The 20,307-nt window shown below is 40.1% G+C and overlaps 1 protein-coding gene across 3 annotated transcripts in view; it reads right to left on the reverse strand.

Moving 5' to 3' along the window:
* Positions 1–20,307, reverse strand: part of hdx (highly divergent homeobox) — a 39,984-nt gene that overhangs the window by 18,763 nt on the left and 914 nt on the right. Inside the window, exons 2-6 of one of the 3 annotated variants that reach the window (XM_008114637.3) lie at positions 15,880–16,026; positions 9,225–10,343; positions 6,355–6,408; positions 2,699–2,845; positions 436–643 (exon numbers count right to left, since the gene is read on the reverse strand). In XM_008114637.3, the coding sequence (XP_008112844.1) occupies positions 436–643; positions 2,699–2,845; positions 6,355–6,408; positions 9,225–10,343; positions 15,880–16,026 (1,675 nt within the window). Of the gene's footprint in view, positions 1–435; positions 644–2,698; positions 2,846–6,354; positions 6,409–9,224; positions 10,344–14,877; positions 15,817–15,879; positions 16,027–20,307 lie in introns of those variants that run through there. The other 2 variants (XM_008114640.3, XM_008114638.3) reach the window with 2 other exon arrangements.

Consider the following 20,307-nt stretch of genomic DNA (forward strand, 5'->3'; position numbering starts at 1 on the left):
ACACACACACACACATGCATTAAAAATGAGCCCCAAAATTCTGGGCTGACTTATCCACAGGTCAATGTGAATATTGTACCTTAATAATCATTTTTAAAAAGAAACCATCCCTTTCTTTGACTAGAGAGGCACAAGGAAGAACCTAAAACAGGCACTGACATCCTGTACTTTCTCCGCAGTGGTGCCACTTCTGGATTTTTAATGCCTGGGCAAGGAAATGGTGGTGATCATGGGCAACTGGCTTTCTAAGGCAGCACTGGTGCTTTCCCCTCTCAGCAGAATGATCTTTGACTTATCAATGGGTCATATAAAAATCCATAATTTTGTCCCTCAATGATAGGCACTGCTGATGGAATGGCACAGAGACACTGTATTGCAACATTTTCTTATACGTCTCACTTCCTACTATATAATGAAGGCAGAGGCTGTTAATACCTTGTGAGCTTCCTTCTGATAAGCAGATTGATACTTCGTCGTTCCTGTCATTGTCATCTCCCACATCAGTCGATGCATCATCTCCTGGAATGGATATTGACTTACTGCTCGAATCAGATTGATTGGAAAAATCGGCAGGGCCGCCTCGGGGAGGGGGAACTTCAATTCCCATTAGGCGATATTTTCGTCTCCGATTCCCAATCCAAGTCTTACAATGAAAAACAGACATGTAGAAAATCTAAGCCACAGTTTGGAAAATATAACAAGATTCCTAGATTTTAGGAAACTGCTAGTTTCTTGTACACAATAACTGAAACAGAAAGTATACAAGGTTTCCTAGAACTAAAGAGTAAGAAGATCTTGGAGCCAGAGACATGATGCTTGTGCTGCCCATAACACTTTCCAAAATGTGGCTGTGGACAATCATTTCATCTTTCTTCAGAGTCATCTTCATAGCATTGTTCAAAGGCCTTACAGGAAACTGATCTTCAGCTTCTGAACAACAGTGCTCATAAATTCATAAAATTAGAAAGATGAATGGTAACCTCAAGGATCATGTAGTCCAGGCATAGAAATCCAGGCTAAAGCACCTCTGACATATGGCCATTCTAAATCTTCTTAAATGAAAGGAAAAGCCATCACACACCACCAAGGTAGTCCATTCCATTGTTGAACAATGCTGTGTAAGACTGGAAGTTCTCAAAGTTGAAATCAACCCCACAACAACAATACGCTGGAAGCAAATGATTTATTCCATCTTTCCACAATCACGAATAACAGTTCTAAAGATTTCCTGCTCAAACACCCTGTAATATATTAGTCCAAGTCCCATTCACCCCCTAGTGGCCAAACACTCTCCTCACAGTCTGTTAACTGTAATTTCTATTTCCATTACAAAACAATTTCTATTTCCATCTTATATACACTATCTTGCACCCAGCCTCCCTTCTCCCCACCTCCCTTCTTTATGGCAGAGAACCAAAGTAGCCAGTTCCAGGCTGCTACGGGGATTGCCAGGAGGGTCTTCCTAATATTCAGTCTGAATCTTCTTCCCTTCTCAACTTGCCACCTACACTCCATAACAATAAAGAACTGGGATATAAGGATTGCCTCTGCACACATCTTCCCTTATGCTAAATTCAGCACCCGAGGTTGTGCTTTGGGTCCCGCATCAACTGATTCCTAGCAGATGAGGTAAGGAACTGGGTCTTCTATGACAAGGTTGATGCTCTGGAACACCCTCCATAGAGAGGTCAATAAAATCTTGTCTCTGTTCCAGCACCTGATCAAGAGCTCACTCTTAAGGAAGCCAAACTGATCACCCCCTTTGGCTGCCGGTTTTATTATAATATGTTATTGTGCTGTGTTATATTGTCTTGATTACCTATATCTTTGTGATGAAAGTTATTTTTAGCATTCCTAGTAGAAGGACATAACTGTCTAAAATAAAATAAACAAAGTTTTAGTTCCACTGAATGGAATAGGCTAATCCAAACTGGATTTTCAAGTCTGTTTCACAGTATAGTATAAACTGATAGTTTATATCCTACTATGTTCACCCAGCCACTAAGCTCACTTCTGGGAAAATCACTGAGTGAGAAGTAGTTTGCCTACAGCTACACAGTGAGTGATTAGCTGAGAAAAGATTAAAACTAGTTTCTCCATCTCAAAACTTTCGTTCTTACTGACTGCACAATATATTAGCCTTGCCCCACCTTTGTACAAACCAATATAAGCAGTTTTCTATCACAGTGGCTGGCCCAACTTCAAGAATCCAAGCTTTCCATATCTTCTTTCAATAGAAGCCTGGAATCTCAAGATGCTAGGCACAGAACATGAGATTTGGCCTATGTGAAGCATTGCTTCTGACATTAAGCTGCAGCTTTACCTTATGAGGGACAAAACAATGAAGAACTCTGCTCCCTTCTGTTCCAAAGCAGTTTTATATTTTGTTCTCAAAAGGCTCTTGCTTTTTTTCAAAAAAGAGAGAGCTCTTATATAAACCCCAGCCGCACTCCTGAACAACTTATATAAATCCCAGTCAAACATCCAACTCGTGCTGCCGATCGATAAATGTCTCACCTGAGGGATTTTTAACTATAAATAGACAGGAAACAGCAAAAGAGCACTTCCTGACGCGGCCATTCATTATGTAACACGTGCAATCTATTTCAGTCTGCCTCATGCAATTTTTAAAAAAGCTTTCATCTCAGGCTATTTTTTGCTTCTGCAACCAAAAAGGAGAGGATGAGAGGTTTCTTACCCGCACTATTTCACAGTCAACATTCAGCTCCGAAGCAACCGCTTCAATTTTCTCTCTGCAAACTGAGCCAAGGCTAGTCATGCCCTTGTCCCAGTATTTCTTAAGGGTAGCTAAATCCCGGTCACTGAATTGTGTACGGTCCTGCAGCTGGAATACAACATACCTTTACTGTTTATTAAATGACAGAAGGCAGACAAGTAGCAAAGAAACTGAAAACCACAAAAGATTAAAGCCCTGTTCATAATTACTCAACTCAACAAAGTGTATACTTGAACTGATTCATAATTTTATTCACAGTAGTTACTCTACACAGATATGATAAGACTTCAACATAGATTATGACTGTCATAAGTACAAGCCTGGTCACCTGTATGGAATAAAAATCACTGCAATTTAACAGGAACAGCAGAGTAGCATGATTCACTGTAGTAAACAGTGAATCATTTTTCATTTCCTGGACATGCTCTTGCTACCTAGGGGAGATCTTTTTTTTAAAGTGACTTCAAGGCATTGTACTTTCCTTTTATACAAAAAGGGCTCCCTAAACCCGAACAGTTTCTTAGCCAAACATAAGTGATATGGCATTATCTATTCCATTGTGAGCACCTGAAATCCCATCCTTCCTTCAGTCTGGAAGCTGTCTATTCAAAAAAATTAAAACGGGTTCCCCTCTTGCAAAATAAATTAAACAAAACAATAAGTAAGACAGTAAGGATAAGATTAGACTAAAATACACTTCAACAGCATGACATCTCAAAGGTTTAGGTCAGACATTTCCCAATACACACACTTTTTAAGCATGCATCATTCTGAAACACAGTAATTTAATTTTGCTAACAAATTGGAGGTTAAATCAACCCCTTATAAGACATACAGATGCAATTGTAATAATGATATGTATGTGGACATAAGGTACCTCATGAAAACCTTTCATGTATATATATATTAAATATTTGATTTACTGCTTAATTGACATACATTCTTGTTACTTTCACGCGACACACCTACACACTTTGGCCGACACACAAATGTGTCATGACATACAGTTTAGAAATCACTGCTCTAGGTCTTTACTCAACATCATAGAAACATCAAATATAACACCAAGCAAGTCTCCCCAGTGATTAGGATATGAGAACCAAAAGAAGATTGCATTCATATGGAAGAAAAAAAATCCAGGAGGGCCCCGTTTCCTTCATTCCTGGGATATGCCTTCCCAACATGAATAACTAGCAGTCATTACTGGTTCTCAAGCTTTTGAATTGCAGCAACTGTCATCCATTGCCTTTGACTTTTCATAGAAATCTCACAATCCCCCAGTGAAAAGAAAGCGGGGCAGAAGATTAGTTGGAGGCAAGCCCAAGAGCTCAGACAAGGATTCTCGCCAGTCAAAGAATTAGGAAGCAGGAGGTCTTAAAAAGTTATCAATGTAAACAAGCTCACTGACTGAAGATTTCACTTTGCCCTTTGGAGTATCGCTGTTTGCGAAATCAATCGCATCTTGCCTGGTGTTAAATCCATCAGTCATGTTATACACATTCTGAAGGACAGGTTGTCAGACGGCTTTCTGGCAAAGAGTGTCAATTAATTCACTATAAAAAGCAGCCCTTGTGGCTACATGGAGGCTTGTCTCTCCAAAATGCTCAAGATTGCACATGGTTTCTCATGTGTGAAGGTCAACATTGGCTTCTTTTCAGGATTAGACAAGGGAATCCAGAAAACAGAGTATTGGCTCTTTCCAACAGCTCAAGCTTTTCTTTATCATCATACCCACTGAGTATAGTATAAAAGTATACCCCATGTGGATAAGTTTCAATGGGGCCTTAATAGTGGAAGTGTGGTCAGTATACCATTGATAGTAACTACAACGTTTAAAAAGCATATAGAAAATAAGGTGGCATTTGGAAGAATGTCATCCTTCTCTTAGCCCCCAGCCTTATGATTCCTCTGCATTTTGCTTTAAAGCATCAAGATTTTTTACGTCTATAATTTCTCAAAATAGTACTATTTCAATGTGGTTTTGGTTCTGTATTTTCTTTGTAACACTCTTGAGAGTAACATCCAATGTTATTCTGAATTACAAATTGATTGAGTTGTTTTGTTATCAAAGTATGACACTTACAAATTGCTGCATCCCTTTTCAAAAATATCAATAGAATACAATTCCCTGTACAAATGCAAGAGATTACGTGAAGGCACCAAAATTGTGCCATTCATTAGACTAGAGTGTCTGCAAACAGGCTGAAAATTATTTTAAAAGTATCGTAATATGCTGGGATTCAGATTATTTAACACCACCACAAATTAATAGTCAAATAGTTAACCAGAAATGCTAAAAGAAGAGTAAGTGCATAGTTATTTTTCTAGGACAGCTTTAGAGTTTACCGCAAGACTCCAAGATTTATAGTTATCTGTTATTACATTCTCCTTTTCCTATAGTGCTACGCAGCCTGGATCTCATTCCCTCTAAATTAATTAAACGAAACAAAAACGGAAGGCAAAACTAATAAAGAGGAATGCAGAATGTAAAAAAGAAGAGCTTTCAATAATTAGTTCAGATGGACTATAAATTCTAGATAGGTTTTACTTTGAGAGCCAACAGTTATAGCTGTCTTTGTTACTCTTGCCATGTTCATTTTTAAAGCTTTATTCCGCATTTCCAAAAATCTGTGCCATACTATTTTTCACATTGCTAGGCTTTTCCAGTTGTTTTAGTGACATCAATCCATAAGCAGAATTATTCAGCAATTGAGAATATATTGCAGTTCATCCTAGAAGAAGATAATTTTTACTAGCAGGTTTAATTTTGACTTCTAACTAATGTAACTGCTATTTGTTTCCACGAATACTTACTGTGGAGATAGATAGGTGGGTAGGTAGGTAAAAGGAAAGGTTTTCCCCTGACATTAAATCTAGTCGTGTCCAACTCTGGGGGTTGGTGCTCATCTCCATTTCTAAGCCAAGGAGCCAGCATTGTCCATAGACACCTCCAAGATCATGTGGCCAGCATGACTGCATGGAGTACCGTTACCTTCCCGCCGAAGCGATCACTATTGATCTACTCACATTTGCATGTTTTCATACTGCCAGGTTAGCAGAAGCTAGGCTAACAGCGGGAGCTCACCCTGCTCCCTGGATCTGAACCACCAAGCTTTTGGTCAGCAAGTTCAGAAGCTCAGTGGTTTAACCCGCTGCGCCACCAGAAACTCCCATATAGACAGACAGATAGATAGACAGAATCTTAATACAATTCAGTGCCAAAGACACAGTCAATTGGCATATTTCATAATAATGATGGCACAGATAATCCTCCCTTACACATTCCTTATTCTGGTAGTGTTGAAGGGGGTGCTCTAAGAATGTTATAGGATTGCAACTTTAAGACTAAATTAATACAAAATTACTACTTATAATAGAGACAGGACAATATGCAAATTTTCTTGGAAAAACAGTGAGTACTTCTACTTTTGGATAAACCTAGCCAACAGTTTCATTTCTGCACTTTGCAAATTAAAAGAGAGAAATCAAGGAGGAAAAAGGATTTAATTTCAAACCAAAACCCCAAACAGCTCTTAATTATAATAATTTGGAAGGTGAACAGTTTAAAATACAATTCTCTGTTTGGTCCACAAGCATCTTTCAGAAAAAGTACTTACTGCTCTTTTTCGGGAACAACCCGTAATCCAAGGCACAGTGAGGTTTCCTGAAATCTGTCGAGAGAAAGAGAATATTATCAACCAAGAACATCCACATCTGTAAATCTATAGATGATACCAAATTTGAGCAGTATCAATGCACTTGATCAACAGGTCTGAGTATAACATTGTGCCTGTAAGTCCCACCTCTATAACATTCAGCATCAATATGACTTCTCCCTAAATCTTCAGGTTCAGATATAGTGATCCACAGTCCCTGCTCTACTCCTCTACCTGGTTTCAGAAAAACTTCAGCAAAGCTTCCTGGCTTTCATAAACCAATTTACAAAGAAATCAGACCTCCAAATCATGATCTAATCAGCTTAATATACAACTGATTAGAAACAGCCTTTAAAGCCAACACATAGTAACTAAATGAAATGATGTCTTAAGAAGCAAATAGTTTAATCTATTCAAAACTGTTTTGTCTATACCAGTTCAAGGAGAAAAAAAGATCTTTAAATGGCCAATGTATTTCTTAACACTTTAAGACAACAATTAAAAGAAAATCACACATAAGCGTTAGCTAACCTACATTAATTAGCACACCCAACTGGTAATCACAACTGAGCCTTAAACCTGATGTTCCTTGCCAGTTAAAAATTGATCATTTCTTTCCAAAGAAACACAAAGTCAATGTTACATTACAGTTGTTAAGATAAACGTCATATAAAAGCCAGATTATCTGCTTTGAATTGGATTATATGGCAGTGTAGACTCATATAATCCAGTTCAACGTAAATCATGTGAATTATTTGCTTTGATAATCTGGATTATATGACAGTGTAGAAGGGGACAATATTTATTTATTTATTTATTACAATATTTATATCCCGCCCTTCTCACCCAACAGGGGACTCAGGGCGGCTTACAATAAAACAGACATATAAAAACAGTACAATACACTATAAATCAGTTAAAAAATTAACTTACATATAACATTCATAAAATGCATTTATAAAATATAGATAGGCGTGTACAAGTTTAAAAGACTGGGTCTGTCAATTGAGTTCCAGTATACATAATAGTAATTAATGCTGCTGATTCTTATTCGAAAGCCTGGCCCCACAACCAAGTTTTTACCTTCCTACGGAAGGATAGGAGGGAGGGAGCCTGCCTGACTTCAATGGGGAGGGCGTTCCATAGGCGGGGAGCCACTACTGAAAAGGCCCTGTCTCTCGTCCCCGCCAGCCGCACCTGTGAGGCTGACGGGACCGCGAGCAGGGCCTCATCCGACGATCTTAAGCTTCGAGGTGGGTCATAGCGGGAGCTCTTTCTCCAATCAATGGGCTCCCATAACCAAATTTTTAAAAAATCATAATTATTCTGCTTTTCAAAATGGGAATATAACCCATAATGGGCATAGCTACTTTTTTCACAAAACACACCACACGGGTTTTTACCACTTTGGTACCCAATGAGCTATAAACTTCATTATTAAGTTCAAATTAACAGGGGGAATCTAAAATGGGAGGAGGCAACCACAAAGAAACACACTCTTAGATCATGAAAGCCTGATTTAAAAAAAACAACCAAAAAAAACATTGAAATACAAATAAAAATGCCATTGGCTTGTTTATATATGTCTATAGCTAAGGGCCAAACCAGATGTGAGGTTGCACTCATGCAGTCACCAAATAAACATAATTTCTATTCTTTTAACTGAACTTCAACATAAGGGGAATAACAATTTCCAAGCTGTGTTTCAGGCACCTTCATTGATATCCATCCAGGCAAACTAAGGCCCATTCTCCACTGCCATATAAAATCCACATTATCTGCTTTGAACAGATTTAATATGGCAGTGCAGTTTGGGCCTAAGATGGTCTTGTGTCATTGTCGTTAGTGCCTTCAAGTTGTTTCTGACTTACAGTGACCTGAAGGCAAACTTATCACATGGTTTTCTTGGCAAGATTTGTTCAGGGTGGGTCTGCTCTTGCATTCGTCTGAGATAGTGTGGCTTGCCTATGATCACCCTGTGAGGTTCCATGGCCTAGTGGAGACTCTCCCATGGTCTTAGACCAACCCTCAAACCACTATACTATGCTTGCTTTCCAGCAGTAAGCAGTTACAAATTATAGGTCAATGCCTCTTCCAAGAGAGAAGTGACCGCAATTGGGAAAGGCACATAGGAACTCCCTATCTTTTAGGCCAAAACAGTCAAGTAGAAAAAAGAATAGACACTGTATCTATTCTGAGGCAAAGGGCAGTTAAACTTTTAGAACATAAATAAATAGACAAACTATGTGCCGCAACACATTAGTGTGTCGCCTGCAGTGTGTAGGTTTGTCACACAAATGTAATGAAAAATTTCTGAGTTTATGTCCAGTAAGAATAAATCACATACTTTAAAAATATAAATGAAAGGTTACATGAGACACACTATGTTCCTATATTTTTCATTATTACCATTTATGTATGGGTCCATATACGATCTTATAAGGGATTGGATTATTCTCTGGTTTGGGAGTAAAACTGAATGATTGTGTCACACAATGGTGTGTGTCTAATAAGGTCATGTCACCAACATAAAATGTTTGGAAAGCTGTCTTTTAGAGGAATCCAGCAGCCTTTTTACCTCTGCCTCCACTCAACAGCAAGACTGGGAGAAAAAGTGCCCAAGTGCTGACCCCTACGATTTCCCCAAATGCGGGAAACTCGACTGCATAATTTGTGCAATCTTTCTGCACAAAACAGTTTCCCAGCAAGAAATGCATGATACAGACTTGGCTTGTGCCAATGAAATTAACCAGCTGGAACCCCTGCTGTGTTACAACAAAGAGAGAGAAAGCGAACACCTTCAACATCTTGAGTCTTAAAATACCAATTACCTGGTAATTATTTTGGTTTTGAGATAACCTTAGCTGATTGGATGCTCCAAAATGAGAAGACAGGTTACTCCTTGAGGGGTAGGAACTGCTATACAGTGTACTGGACGCGGTATGTAAGGAGGTCCGTGGAGGCAAGCGATAGTCTCTGTTATGATACAGGATATTATCATGCAAGTTCCTGGAATTCATCATGTGTGAACTAGAGCTGACGCTTCTGCCTGACCCAGACAGACCTGAGCCTGGATTCTGGACTCTGAGGGATGGACCGCTCAGCCTTGAATAATTCTGTATCTGGGCACCCATTGATGCCAACTCTTCTTCTCTAGCGTATTCGTCGTCTACATCCCCAGTTTCCATTGCAATTGACAAACAACTGCTTTCACTTGAACTAGGCAATGACTTCTGGGTGTTTCCTCCCAGGATTCTCTGAGGTTGATCAGTAACGGCCAAGGAAAAAACCTCCCGTATTTCCAAGTTGTGTGTGCTGCAGGAAGGATCTCTGATGTTAGCCCTTTGTCCGGACGGCATGTGAGAGGCAAGGATGGGATGCTCCGGCTTCTGTAGCCTTTGGCACCCCATCGGCTCCACTCTGCAGGGTCTGTGGCACAACACAGGTTTCTGAGGTAGTACCAACTCTGCCGTCTGGACAGAAGAGCCACCGTAGCTTTTCTTTGTGTGGTTATAAATGGAGTTCCCCGAATTCAGCACGCTCGTTTGTCTTGAAAGAATGATAGTTTTTTCTCCCAGGAACAGCGAAGCGTTTTTACAGTGAGGGCCTTGCCGGGCAACTGCAATGTGCTGCCGCTGAAATTCAGGATCACTTTTCCCAGGAGGTCTCGGAAGAGAGTTTTTATGCATATCATTCATCAGTGTGTTAGTCTGTTTCGTGGACATCAGTCGGCCCGTTGAGGTTGGATTATATATACCAGTGACTATGACATCACTGTTGGAGGATGTCCAAGACGACTGCTGGCTCTGGGAGCGTGCGATGCTGACCACGTTTCGGACCGCCACTTCCGGAGGCACCGTCAGTGTGCTGGCAACAGTCCCCGAAGGAGTTCCTCCGGAATCAACCACATTCTTACTGCTCATCTTCCTTCTTTTGTTGCCAACCCAGGTCTGCAGACACAAAAGCATTGGTCAGTAAAGTCTCTAATCCACATTCATTCCAAACAAGCCAAAGTTCATAGAGGAGATGTTCCTTATGTAGACAGGCACATAAAGAACATCTAATCACTAGGTAGTCACAGGGTGCATCTACACTGTAGAATTAATGCAGTTTAACAATACTTAAACTGCCATGGCTCAGTGATATGGAATCCTGGGAGTTGTTTGGTGAGGCATCAGCACCCTTTGGCAGAGGGGGCTAGAGACCTTACAAAACTATAATTCCCATGATTTTATAGCATGGATCCATAGTAGTAAAATGGTGTCAAACCACTGTAATCCTTCAGTGTCAAAGCACTCTGGTTACAGCTTTCAAGCTTCTGTTCTCTCCACGTATTCCATGCTCCATCCATAAACAAGCTATCAGAGAGTAAAATTCCCCAGTGGCTTTATCTCTTTATCTTCCTTTTCTAAGAAAGAGATAGAAAAGATGCTAAGCCATAGACTTTCTGGCTCCCAGCCCTTGAATTTTCCAAGGGGTTCACTGTGAATTTTTAGCCAGCTTTAGTGACTATATATTAAACAGAATATCAATGCATGGATAACAAGACCTACGATCCATATTGTGCAAAGTTCCAGCTATGCATTACAGATCAAATATCTGTTAAAGTTGCAAGAAAACAGACAAGCATACTTCTATTGATCAACTGGCTCACCAAGCTGTGAATTGACAGCTAAGTGGTGGAGGCCCTGTTTTGCTTTCAAAACCTTGAAAAATCTAGTCATTTAACTTCTATATGCAGAATGAAGCCTTCACAGAACAGGTTATAGAAGAGGTTTTTAAACTTCTCTGTATAAAAATAGTTGTTTATACAGGAAGCATAAACACTTTTGGTGTTCAATACCATTACATTTTGAAAACTATTTTAAATAAACTCAGTACCAAAAAAACCACTTGCTTTATTGGTCAGTTCAACCAAATATTGGATTTTAAATACAGATATTAATATTCTTTCAACTTCCATCTTACAAAGAACGAGTGAAGATGCCAATAAACACTGATTGCTCTTACTTGCTCTTCCAGACAGCAAAAGCAGCTAAATATATTCAGAAATTTCTATCCATGTTTTATTTGATGAAAGGGAAGCCAGAGTCTCAATATGGGAATTCACCGTGGTATAAAACCACTGGTAGCAGTTGTAGTGCAATATACTGTAGTGCTGTATCTCTTTCCCTTTCCAGAACAAAGCTGAAGAGGAAATTGTCATTTGTATGTGGCAGTGCCGAAGTTCAGTGGCAAACTTGTATCAGCATGGATGGGGGCAACATGATTACAAAATGACTAGGAGATTGTATATAATGATACACTTCCTATCCATACCTGGTTAACAGGTATCTCTAAGTTTACAAATGCAGTCAGCAAACTTTGCCTTATGATTCAAACTGGAGAAGAACAGGCTGGGAATCTCAGTCTGGATTAAAATAATTTAGAAGAAAGTCTTTTGCTCCCACTAGCAGGGGTTGTCTAGAATGCACAAGCACACTTGCAAATTCCTAGGAAACCAGATTTCTATGTATTTTCCAAAGACATTATTTATCTTGTCATGTAAATTTTACCACAGCAGATTTTCTTAGGAAGTAAGAATCCACAGCCAAATTACTAGAGGATTATTCCCAAATGGGAATCGCTGTTTGAAGGTCATGGAAAGAAAATGTATTAGAGCCATTCACCATGTGAAGAACTTGGCAGAATCTTCACAAGAGAAATAGCCATTTTCCGACATCATGTAATGTGGAGCTGGTGCAAAGATGTTTCATGTGTTGAGGTGATCCACATAGTGAACAAGTATCACATAGTACAGCAACTGCAGTTACCCCAATGTAGAATCAGATCTTGCATCTTCACATAGCAAGCTAATGTAAGAGTTGCCACTGGTTTAAAGTAAAAACAAGAGGCCCTTTTGACACATGTTTTGATTAATTTCCTTCTACGGATCAATGAGACGAAATTTAGAAAGCAGTCATCAACTAAAAACAATACAGTACAGTAATAGCAAATTGTTTGCTCTTCCCAGAATTCTAGTTTACTGACAAATGCCACATACACAACCACGACCTTTCAACTGCATTACCTCTAAAGGCTCAATAATGCTCAGCATTCTTCTCAGAATTACTAAGGAACATTTTATACAATTTCTTATCTACCCATCCATATACACACTCATATCATATAAAATTTATATTATAAATCATGGAGTCTAGCCATGAACCACACACACAGGAGATCTCTGCATAACTTATTTTGAGAGGGCAAGCAGGGGAAAATAACCTGATTCATGGCACTGTTATTGTGATTGTGATTAAAAATGAATGACTAATTGAAAATCTGTAAGTATGGGCAGGTGTAGGTTTGCAGGGTGCCTTCCTTTAACGCTGCATCACATGTTAGCTCATGATTCAAATGAGGTGTACCAATATGTTGTTTTTTAAGTGTATTTCTGTAAGGCAAAGTGTCTATACTTACACACTTCAGTTTTCCTACTTAAATGTAATACCTTACATTTTGTTAGTTCTGGCCCAGCTTTCCAATCTGTTAAGGTCATACTGAATCCTGAATGTCTTCTGGGGTACTCATAACCTAATTCAGTGTTATCTACACTTTTTTAAAGTGCGCACTCTACTCCATCGTCTAAGTCATTTATAAAAATGGCAGATAACACCAGATCCAGGAGAGAATCCTGTGCTGTGCTACTAGTCACTTCTGTTCAGGAGGAAAAAGATCTGCCAGTGATCACTCTTTGGGTTTTCTTGGTCAGCCAGCTACCACTCTGAAAGTGTTTAGCCCACATTTTACTAGATTGTCTGCAAGACTCTCATGGACAATCTTGTCTAAACTCAAGATATATTACATCTACAACATTCCCTTAATCAAAGAAGCTTGTAACTGTGTCAAAATAAGATATACACCGGTTTGGAGAGTTATGACAATGTTCCAGAAGAAGATGACTTAACTATATTTGAATAAATGTCGACTGTTGTACCATACTTAATAAAAAATAAGACATCCCCTGAAAATAAGCCATAGTGTGTCTTCTTGAGGAAAAATCAATATAAGTCAGTGTCGAATTTTCAAGGAAACACAGTATATATTGTGACATACTTATGATTAAAATCAGAATGTCCATGTCGGTCAGATGGTGACAATGGAGAGGGGGAAAACCGCTCAGAGAGAAGAGAGTAGAGAGCATAAAGTTCACCAGAGAGCTCATGGGCACAGAAAAAGGAGGGCCCTTTACTTTAAACACCCCACTCCTCTCAGTGTTCTCGTAACGTAAGTCTCTCTCCCTATCTATCTATCTATCTATCTATCTATCTATCTATCTATCTATCTTTTTGTCCTGCAAATGAATGTAACAAGAACTCTATGAAAAAAAATCCAAGGCACAATTATTATTTTGATAGGTGTCAGTATTTGTGTATGAAAATAATAATAAAAAAAGATGATCAGCCACAAGAAAATTAACATCCAGTGACAAAATATTCTCACAGATTCTTACAACTTAGGGGACACTTAAATTACACAGAATTTGATGCAGAATACTCAAATCAATTGTGCCTCGAATATTACTGCTGTCCATGTGATAGTTGTTTAATTTCATTCCTTTATCTGAAAAATGTCATGGGGGCGGGGGTCAAGATTTTAGAGATGATTAGATGGCACAGTGTGTTAAAGCACTGAGCTGCTGAACTTGTGGACCAAAAGGTCCCAGGTTCAAATCCCGGGAGCGGAATGAGCGCCGCTGTTGGCCCCAGCTCCTACCAACCTAGCAGTTTGAAAACATGCAAATGTGAGTAGATCAATAGGTACCAGCAGGAAGGTAACGGCGCTCCATGCAGTCATGCCGGTCACATGACCTTGGAGGGGTCTATGGACAACGCTGGTTCTTCGGCTTAGAAATGGAGATAAGCACCAACCCCCAGAGTCGGTCACGACTGGACTTAACGTCAGGGGAAACCTTTACCTTTACTTAGGTGGTTATGGCTGGGCTGTGGCGCAGGCTGGAAAGCAAGCCAGCTGCAACAAATCACTCTGGTCATGAGTTCGAGGCCAGCCCGTGCCTGCGTCTTGTCTCTGTCTCTGTTCTATGTTATGACATTGAATGTTTGCCTTTATGTGTGCAATGTGATCCGCTCTGAGTCCCCTTCGGGGTGAGAAGGGCAGAATATAAATGCTGTAAATAAATAAATAAATAAAAGGTTGGGAACCACTGGTCTAGCTGTAACTTTTGGCACCAAAGATAATAGCTCCAACTTTATCAAAATGAGATGTGGGAGAAAGTAGGAGATGCATGGAAAGCAGAAGAGGGTGAGGAGAGAAGGAGAAACCAAGGAGATGAGAGGAGGGTTGAGGAAAACTGTTCACTTTGTGAGTGATAAAGGCACAAAATGAGAACAAAGGGATTTGCTGACAGTCACTCTAAGTAACAGTACACAACATCAGAACATTATAATCAGTAAGAGTCAGAGGGGAATTGAAAAGACTCACAGCCCCTCTCTGCTTGCCACCCAGGGAGAATCCAACCACTTCCATCCAGGACCACAGGGCAGGACGGAGCCATGAGTCTCCAACCCTAAAGGGCCTCCTGCTAAGTAAACAGACTATCCCCCTCCTCACCCACTCCTTTCCAGGCAAGGCTTCACCATTTACTTGCTTCTAAAATTAGCCCTGGGCAGATTAGAGCGAGCCGTCCAGCGCAGAGCCATGTGATGCATTTCCTCCACTCCGACTCCCTCCTCTCTTGGGATCCTCCTGCCTTTGCTGCTATAGGGCAGAGACCGTTCCCCCCATCTCCAGGAATTCTTACAACTTCAATCAATTATTATATTGGTGGGCCGATTAATTTTAGCACGACTTGGGAAATTTATGGACTTAACCTAAGTAAAGGGGAAGATCTGATGAGCTAATTTAATAAATTATTTCAATATTTACAAGCCAGTAGCAGGTATTCTTTCTGCCACTAACATCTTACTGTCATCTTACTTCCTTCTAGGATCCCAATGAAGTCAGCTACCCAGCATGATTATGGCTGTCAGTGTAAACATAACTGTTGCTGTACTTCTATGTTAAATGATTCTATGTGTGGGTTTGTACTGAAAGTAACTTAAGGCAAAGGAAGTGCATTAAAGGTGAATGGCCCTTACGCACGTCACAGAAATTCATCTTTAGAAAACTCCAAACATCAAGAGTAGTAAAAGGACAGCAATTTTTCAAAACATACAAAAGCCAGATTTTCAACAAAAGCACTAACTTCAGATGTGAAAGAGACTCGTGTTGCTTGGACAAGATGAAAGGACCTCGTGGCATTATCTCAAACAACAGAGAAGACTACAAAAAGTTATCAAAAGAAATGAAAGAAAAAGGAGAGGTTTTATCTGGCAATGAAGCTTTTGATTTCTTAACAGCCCCATGCACTTCAGGTAAATAAGAAAGCAGGTGTATTTGTTAAACTATCATGTAAATTTGACCATGGAAGACCTCAGTACTTACCCTGACTACACTGAAGTCCAGCTTAGTTTCTTGTGCACACTGTAATATGAGCTGAAAGCAATTTTTACTCTGATTTGTCATTCCATTTTCATAATAACGTTGCAATATCCTTTGTTGTTCTGCAGTAAATACAGAACGCAGATTCATCTAAAAATAAAAGAAGATACTCTGAAAATGTGAATACTTTTAAGACTTTTAGATTGTTTAAGAAACCTGTTAGGGAAGGGATATATATAGGTCAGGGGCAGAGCATCCACTTTACCTGAGGAAGAGCATATCCATCAACACTTTAGAAATAAATGAGATATCTGACTCCCTTTTTTGATAGAAGGAATAATATCAGTCTTGACTGAGAAGTCAATAACTGTAAATGAAGTGGACACTCATTTCTGAAGCTTCCACTGCAGACAGCAATCAAAAGCAGTGGAAAAAATAAATAGCAAATGAATCTTCACAAGATTCTCACTAGATTTTATGGTCAATAAATAATGCGGGTGAATTTATCAGATTGAATTTTTATGCAAAGTGATACCAGCAAATCCTTACAGCTCCTATTATTTTTTTTAAAAAAACCTTTGCCATATGTAAAGGTGCACATCTTACAGATCATCAATTGGCTGTGCTTGATTCTGCTTTTCAAGACAAGCGATTGCTTCATCTAAATAACTACTTGTATATACTTGCGTATAAGTTGAAAACATTTTGAAAAAGAACCGGGTGACTGATTTGACTATAGCATTGTTCTTATACAGTTAACAATGTAAATGGGTTGCTGTGAGTTTTCCAGGCTGTAAGGCCATGTTCCAAAAGCATTCTCTCCTGATGTTTCACCCACATCTATGGCAGGCATCCTCAGAAGTTGTGAGGTCTGCTGGAAACCAGGCAAGTGGGGTGTATATATCTTTGGAATGTCCAGGGAGGGAGGAAGAACTCTTGTCTGTTCGAGGCAAGTGTGAATGATGCAATTGGCCACCTTGATTAGCATTGAATAGCCTTGCAAATTCAAAGCCTGGCTGCTTCTTGCCTGAGGGAATCCAGGGAATCTGCACAGTCATTAAATGCTAATCAAGGTGTCCATTCACAACATTCAGACTTGCCTCAAACAGACAAGAGTTCTTTCTCCCAACCTGGACTTTCCACAGATATATAAACCTTCCTTGTTTAGTTTCCAACAGACCTCACAACCTCTGAGGATGCCTGCCATAGATGTGGGTGAAACGTCAGGAGAGAATGCTTCTGGAACATGGCCATACAGCCCGGAAAACTCACAGCATCCCAGTGATTCCGGCCATGAAAGTCTTCAACAACACAAGAATGTAACTGTTTTTAATGTAGGTGTTTAGTCTTCCTATACTTTTTGTGAAGCAAAATGATCACCAAAATTGCTGCTGATCATACCCATGTTTGCCTAACAAAATTCACTACATTTAGCCACATGAACATTTCCCTGGGGATAAAGACAGCATGGAATGAGTAGGCTGATAGGAGAATTTTTGTTAAAGCAGGAAAATAAGCTCTACTAATGCAGTCTAGGTAGCAAACTAAAGTACATGCATGCTACACTAAATAGTCAGAAAAAAATCCCCACTTTCAAGCCTCACATTCAAAAATACATTGCCCTTTTATTTTTAGATAAAACACTGATCTATACATTCTTCAGTGGACCAGACAAATCTATCAATTGTTTTCATGCCATACTCCAAACTGCATGTAAAGAAAAACCTATGAAAATCATCCTTGGAACTCTCTAGTTTCAATCACTCCCATGTGTTGTGGCAATACATATGTAAACATGAATATATATGTAGTGCTTCAACATTCAAAGCAGTATTACCTTGCAAAGTTAAACCCCTGTACTTCTGAACTGCTGACCTGAAGGTTGGCAGTTTGAATCTGCAGGATGGGGTGAGCTCCAGCTGTTAGCCCTAATTCTTGCCAACCTAGCAGTTTGAAAACATGCAAATGTGAGCAGATAAATAGGTACCGCTTTGGCGGGAAAGGCATAAGACGATCCAAGCAATCATACCGGTCATACGACCAGGAGGTGACAACGCAGGGTCCTCGGCTTATAAATGGAGAAGTGTACCTCTCCCAGAGCCAGAGATGAGCACTGCCTCCAAAGCTGGAAATGAAAGGAGAAGCCTTTGCATTTGTTTGTGTTTGTGTGTTTTATTTTATTGTAACAAGGCATTGAATCTTTGCCTATATCTGTTTATACTGTAATCTGCTCTGAGTCCCCACGGGGAGAAGGGCAGAATATAAATAAAGTGTCATTTCTATGACAGCCATATCATGCAATCCCTCATTATTACCCCCACAAGTTAGCAAATGGTGTGGGTATGTGGACCGAACTTGAGAACGACTTCAGGAAGGCCCCTTCTATTTCTCTATTTAGTCACTGCATCATACAGTATACACGTCAGATGATGGTAGCAGGATTAACAGGGATTCATTCCAATGCAAATACAAGCATCACTCAGTTAAGAAAGCCTCTGTCAAGCTATTGATGGTAGCAGGATTAACAGGGATTCATTCCAATGCAAATACAAGCATCACTCAGTTAAGAAAGCCTCTGTCAAGCTATTTTCACTAAGGCCCATCTACACTGTCATATAAAATCTAGGTTATCTGCTTTGAACTGGATTATATGGCAGTGTGGATTTATATAATCCAGTTCAAAGCAGATAATCTGGGATCAGATCCTGGGATTCAGGGTAGTGTAGAAGGGACCTGAAGGCTATCAAGTCCAACCTCATGCTGCCAGGCAGGAAGACACAATCAAAGCCCTTCCGACAGTTGGCCATCCATCCTCTCTCTGAAAACCTCCAGAGAATGAGACTCTGCTATATATTCTGCTGCTGAACATCTCTTGTTATAGGATTGCTGTGAGTTTTTCGGGCTATATTGCCATGCTGCAGTAGCATTCTTTCCTGATATTTCAGCTGCATCTGTGGCAAGCATCCTCGGAGGTTTGTTCTAAAGTCTGTTGGAAATGAGGCAAGTGGACTGTCCAGGGAATGGGAAAGAGCCCTTGTCTGTTTGAAGTAAGTGTAAATGTATTAATTTAATACCAGTATTTAAAAAAACACCAGAATAAAGACAGTAAATAAAGAACACCACTCAGAAGCAGAGGAATTCCAGACAGCAAACAATCAAGTGCCAGTTAACACCTCCCAAACAAAGGATGTCTCCAGGCAACAACACTGATTGTCTTTGCAGTTGCAAGGCTACTCACTGCTAACGAAGCCTGCCAGTTGCAACAGTTATACTTGCTTCAAACAGACAAGGGTCCTTTCCCCCACCCTGGACATTCCACAGATATACATATACACTCCACTTGCCCCATTTCCAATAGACCTCTGAAGATACCAGCCACAGATGCAGGCAAAAAGTCAGGAGGGAATGTTACTGGAACATGGCCATACAGCCTGGAAAACTCAACCCAGTGGTTCTGGCCATGAAAGCTGTCAACAACACATCTCTTATCATAGTTGTCCTGAATCTCCAAGAGCTGAGCAGGACAGTTGAAGGAAGGATGACTGGAAGGCAATTAATAACAACAAATGTTGCATTCCTTGTTTCTATGTGGTTTTATGTTATGATACTCATCCATACTGTGTCCCCTCTTAAATCCAAACATTTCTATGATGGGTGGCATGGATGAAATGTTTCCTTAAAAAATACAGTGTAACACTTAACTGTTACTTCTATCAGGCAAGTTTTATTTAGCTGACTGCTTCCTCCTAACAGCATAAACACCCTTTCCTTTCCAGTCTTTGGGCCCTTCCACACTGCCATATAACCCATAATATGGCATATATTCCAGTTCAAAGCAGATGTGGTTTTTTATTCAGGGCCCTTCCACACACCCATATATCCCAGAATATCAAGGCATTTGAACTGGAATACATGGCAGCGTGGACTCGGATAACCCAGTTCAAAGCAGATATTGTGGGATTTTCTGCGTTGATATTCTGGGTTATATGGCTGTGTGGAAAGGCCCTGGGTTATATGAATCCCCACTGCCAGATAATATGGGATAAACAGAAAACCTGAGATCAGATCCTGGGATATAGGGCCTGTATGCAAGGGAGGAGCCCCGGTGGTGAAGTGCGTTAAAGCACTGAGCTGGAGACCGAAAGGTCCCAGGTTCAAACCCCGGGAGCGGTGGGAGCGGCCGCTGTTAGCTCCAGCTCCTGCCAACCTAGCAGTTCGAAAACATGCCAATGTGAGTAGATCAATAGGTGGGAAGGTAACGGTGCTCCATGCAGTCATGCCAATGGCCACATGACCTTGGAGGTGTCTAAGGACAACGCCGGCTCTTCGGCTTAGAAATGGAGATGAGCACCAACCCCCAGAGTCGCTCAGGGGAAACCTTTACCTACTTATATGGCAGCGTGGACTCAGATAACCCAGTTCAAAGCAGAT

Source organism: Anolis carolinensis, unplaced genomic scaffold (genome assembly GCF_035594765.1).
Source record: "Anolis carolinensis isolate JA03-04 unplaced genomic scaffold, rAnoCar3.1.pri scaffold_12, whole genome shotgun sequence".
In the NCBI taxonomy this organism is placed as follows: Eukaryota; Metazoa; Chordata; class Lepidosauria; order Squamata; family Dactyloidae; genus Anolis; species Anolis carolinensis.